Source organism: Penaeus monodon, chromosome 8, assembly GCF_015228065.2.
Source record: "Penaeus monodon isolate SGIC_2016 chromosome 8, NSTDA_Pmon_1, whole genome shotgun sequence".
Lineage (NCBI taxonomy): Eukaryota > Metazoa > Arthropoda > Malacostraca > Decapoda > Penaeidae > Penaeus > Penaeus monodon.
In genome coordinates, this window is record NC_051393.1 from 48589035 (window position 1) to 48594034 (window position 5000).

General features: G+C 42.7%; 1 protein-coding gene across 1 annotated transcript in view; it reads left to right on the top strand.

Annotated features, from left to right (window-relative positions):
- The window catches only part of LOC119576398 (cerebellin-4-like), a 40530-nt gene that overhangs the window by 20495 nt on the left and 15035 nt on the right, over positions 1–5000 (top strand). The window contains exon 3 of the mRNA XM_037924077.1: positions 647–731. Coding sequence (XP_037780005.1) covers positions 647–731 — 85 coding nt within the window. The remainder of the gene's footprint in view (positions 1–646; positions 732–5000) is intronic.

A 5000-nucleotide genomic window follows, 5' to 3' on the forward strand; every position in this document is an offset into this window, starting at 1 on the left:
CCCCCCCTCCCCTCCTCTCCTCCTCCTCCATCCCTCCTCCTCCTTCTCTCTTCCATCATTCCCTCTCCTTCTTCTTCCCTCTTCCCCCTCTCTCCTCCCTTCACCCCCCCTCTCCTCCTTCGTCCTCCCTCCCTCCTCTTGCTTCAAGACATTCCATCCGCCTCCCATAAGATCCCCTCCCTCTCATCCCTTCCTCCACCCCCTCCCTCCCACCTTCCCTCACTCTCTCCTCCTCCCTCCCTCCTCCTCCTCCTCCTCCTCCTCCTCCTCCTCCTCCTCCTCCTCCTCCTTCCTCCTCCTCCTCCTACTTTCCTCCTCCTCCTCCCCCTCCTCTTCCTCCTCCACCTCCTCCTCGTCCTTCCCCCCTCCCTCCCTCCCTCCTCCACCTCCTCCTACTCCTTCCTCCCTCCCTCCCTCCCTCCTCCCTCCCTCCTCCTCTTCCTCCTCATCATCATCATCATCCTCTTCCTCCTCCTCCTCTTCCTCCTCCTCATCATCATCATCCTCTCCCTCCTCCTCCTCCTCCCTCCCATGAGATCCCACAGCGCCGACGGCCATGAATAAAAGTCATGCAGAAAAGTCACGAGTTCGCTGCTTACATGACGAAGGTCGATTCTGGAATAAGGAGGATGTTCTCGTCTTGCAGGACCTCCAGCGTAGGATTCAGCGTGAGGAAGTTGAAGACACCGTCGTTCCTCACCTTGGTCGGCCCCGCGCGAGTGAAGTTCCAGGTGAGCAGGAAGTTTTGATTAAGGAGGAGCGGCGCCCTGTCAGGTAGGATGGCGTGCTGTCTCCGTGTCTCGAGTTTATGGGTTTGTTTTTATCTGTCTCTTTCTCTTTTCTTTCTCTTTTCTTTCCTTTCTCTTTCTCTTTTCTTTTCTTTCTGTCTTTTCTTTTCTTTCTACTTCCTCATCCTTTTCGTTCTTAGCGCGTTTCCTTCTGTTTCTACATTCTTCCTTGCCGTCCCTTCTCCCTTATTCTCACCCACCCCATCCCCTTCTCCTACACTCTCCCTTCCTCCCTTTACCTCCCTCTCCTCCTTCCCCTTCCTCTCTTCCTCCTTCCTATTCCTCTTCCCTTTCCCTTTCCCCATCCCTCCCCTCCTTCCGTCTTCCTTCTTCTCCTCCTCCCACCCTCTCTCCCTCCCCCATTCATCCCCCCTTCCTCTCACCCTTCCACTCCTCTCCCCCTCCCACCCCCTCCCTTCCCCTCTTCTCTTCCCCCTTCCCTTCACCCTCCCACTCCTCTCCCCTCTCCCTTCCCCCTTCCCACCCCCCTCCCCCTTTCTCCCCTCTCAACCCCATCCCTCCCACACCCCTCCCCCTTCCTCCCCCCTCCCCCTTCCTTCCCTCTCCCCCCCATCCCTCCCACTCCTCTCCCCTCTCCCTCTGACTGTGCTCTCTCAAGGATAAATTCCGGTGCAGGGGAAACCTTGAGGACTATCCAAGGGGAACATGCAAAAGGTAAGACGCACTGGGCAGGTTCCTCGTTCGAGAGCTTTTGAATGTAATGCTGAGCGCGATGACGATGACGATGCACTTTCCGCTGCGAGGGACATATCATTGTCATTTTTTCAGTGTCGTGTTTTAATAGTGTTGAGGTAAATGGAGCGTTGTATATATATATGATGTGTGTATGCATATATGCATGTGTGTTTGTATATATATATGTATCTATATCTATATCTATCTATCTATCTATCTATATAAATATATATATGTATATATATATATATATATATATATATATATATATATAGCGAGAGAGAGAGAGAGAGAGCGAGAGCGAGCGAGAGAGAAAGAAAGAGAGAGAGAGAGAGAGAGAGAGAGAGAGAGAGAGAGAGAGAGAGAGAGAGAGAAAGATTTGCGTGTGCATTTGTGTACGTGTGTGTGCTTTTACTTGTGCGCGCGTGTGTGTGTGTGTGTGTGTGTGTGTGTGTGTGCGTGTGCGTGTGCGTGAGTCTGTGTGCATGTGCGTGAGTCTGTGTGCGTGTGTGTGTGTGGTGTGTGTGTGTGTGTGTGTGTGTGTGTGTCTGTGTGTGTGTTTGTGTGTGTGTGTGTGTGTGTGTGTGTGTGTGTGTGTACGTGTGTCTATTTTTTTCATATGTTATTTTAATATAGCAGTCTTACTGCAGTATTATGCTTTAAGTCGTAAATTGGAAAAAAATATTCAAGATTGTTCAACTCTTAATCACTTTTTGAACGTACGAACTACACATACTTACGTAACTTGAATTCAAATAAGAAAACAGTTAAGGTCATTCTGCAATATAGATTATCGATCCTTTTAAACCAAATCCATTCTGCAATTGCAACGCGATTTCCTCAAAGCCAAATTGACTTGATGAACTTCAACAGATGTTCATGAATTGGCTGTTTTGCATTCCTGGAATATTTGCATGGGACAAAAACATGAATAATTGCAAATATCATATCAATGAACGATAAAAAAAAAAAAAGATGGAGGTGATTATCATAGTAATGAATATCGAAAGAAAATGCAAAACTCTTTTTTTATGGGGGATTTGAAACTAGTAAGAATGATAATAATGATGATGATAATAATGATAATAACGATAATAATAATGATAATAATAATAATCATAATTATTATTATTATTATTATTATTATTATTATTATTATTATTATTATTATTATTATGATAATGATTATAATAATGATGATAAAAAAAAAACAATGACAATAATAATATTAGTAATAATAATAACAATAATGATTATAATTATTATGATAATAATAATAATCACAATAACAGTAATAATGACAGTAATAATAATGATAATGATAATGATAATGATAACAAGATGATGATGATGATGATGATAATGATAACAAGATGATGATGATGATGATGATGATAATGATGGTGATGATGATGATGATGATGATGATAATGATGGTGATGATGATGATGATAATAATGATGATGATGATGATGATGATGATGATGATAATAATATTATTAATAATAATAGTATTAATAATAATAGTAACAATGATAATAATAATAATGATAATAATAATAATAATAATAATAATAATAATAATAATAAAAACACCACCACCACCACCAAACCAACAACAACAATAATAGTATTAATAAAGGTAATCATAACAACAACAATAAAAGATAACAACACCTCATAATGATCTGCCCTTGACTTTGCACGCTCATAAACACGTATAAAAGGAACAAAATACAGTTCACAACCATTAACTATATCACAGTCACTTTAACGTGTCAAGTGCGCTTCTCTGTTGTACTGATTAATAATTATCTCGACTAAACCTTGTAATGGCTCATGTTTTTTTCTGTTTCTTATTCTAAGTGTTGTTTTTCTTATGGTCCGTGGAAAGGGAGACGGAGGGAAAGAAAGAGAGGGAGGGAGAGGAAGGAGGGAAGGAGAGAGAGGGAGAGGGGCAGGGTGGGTGGAGGGAGAGAGGAAGGAAGAGGAAGGAGGGAAGGAGAGAGAGAGATAGCGAGAGAGAGAGATAACGAGAGAGAGATAGCGCGAGAGAGAGAGAGAGAGACAGAGAGAGAGAGAGAGAAAGGGAGCGAGAGAGAGAGAGAAATAGCGAGAGAGAGAGAAATAGCGAGAGAGAGAGAGAGAGCGAAATAGACAGTGAGAGAGTGAGAAAGAGATATATCACGAGAGAGAATGAGAGTGAAAAAGAGAGAACCAGAGACAGAAAAGAGACCAAAAGAGAGTATTATAAAAGAGAGGATAGAAGAGAAAAGAAAAGATAACAAAGAAAGAAAAAACTCACGAGATTACAGTAGACAGCATTACATACACGACGCACGGAAGAGAATTGAAATCTGAAAGGACGCAATACAGAGAAAACCTAAGCCGAAAATACCGTCTCTAAATCCAAAATAAATATCCTACCCTGATGAGCTTAATCCTAAAAATATCCAGGCATTATCCGTGGGTCTTACGTAAACAAGTCGGTGATGGATAAGGAAGCGGAATAATCCCCTGAGAAAGAAAGAGAAGAGAGGAGAGTGGAGAGGGAAGAAGATGAGAAGGGGAAAACATGTGTGGAGGGAAGATGAAAAGGGGAGAGGAGGGAAGAGGGAAGGAGAGGAGAGAGGAGATGAGAAGAGAGGAGGAAAGAGAGAAAAGGAGAAGGGAGAAGAGAAGAGGGGGGAGAAAAAAATTAGAAGAGAGAAGAGACGAGAAGAGCAGAGAGGAGAGAAGGAAAAGAGACAAGAAGAGAGAAGAAAAGGAATAAGAAGAGAGAAGACAAAAGGAGAGAAGAAAAGAGAGGATACGAAAGGAAAAAGCAGAAAAGAAAAGAAAAGAGAGCAAAGACGATGACAAGAGAAGAGAAGAGAATAACGAACAAACAAAAGAGACGATAAAAAAAGAAAAAAAAAAATCAAAGCAATACACACAAAAACGAACCCAAACTTCCCATAACGAAAAAACGGAAAAGGTCAAGAAAACAACCTTAGCACGCTGGATTCTCTCCGCCTCCGAGGTCACGAGAGACGCTGACCTTATTTCCCCCAAGCAAAGCGAAGGTCAGGATCGGCAACAAGAGATTCTCCATTCGGGAAAATAACTTTAGGTAAATCGAACCTAGATGCAATGAAGTTCCTTGTTCCCTTGGGCAAGGAACTTCACCTCGATTGCCTACCTAGCCACTGGGTGGGCAAGCCAGCCCAAGTCAGTGCCGGTCCCAAGCCCGGGTAAATACAGAGGGTTGGCGTCAGGAAGGGCATCCGGCCATGAAAGATATCTGCCAGAACCATGATCATGGCAACCCCATATAAGAATGGGATAAAACTAAGAAGAAGAAGAAGTTTGTGAGACGAAAGAGGATGGTTATGGAGAGAGGAAAAGAAAAAAGAAAAAAATGTAGATGAAATTTAAGAAAAGAGGAGGGATAGTAAGAGAAAAGATGAATTCGGGGAAATGTGATTGTGATATGAAAGGAAGATGAGGAAAGGGATGATTGTGGAGAAGGAAATG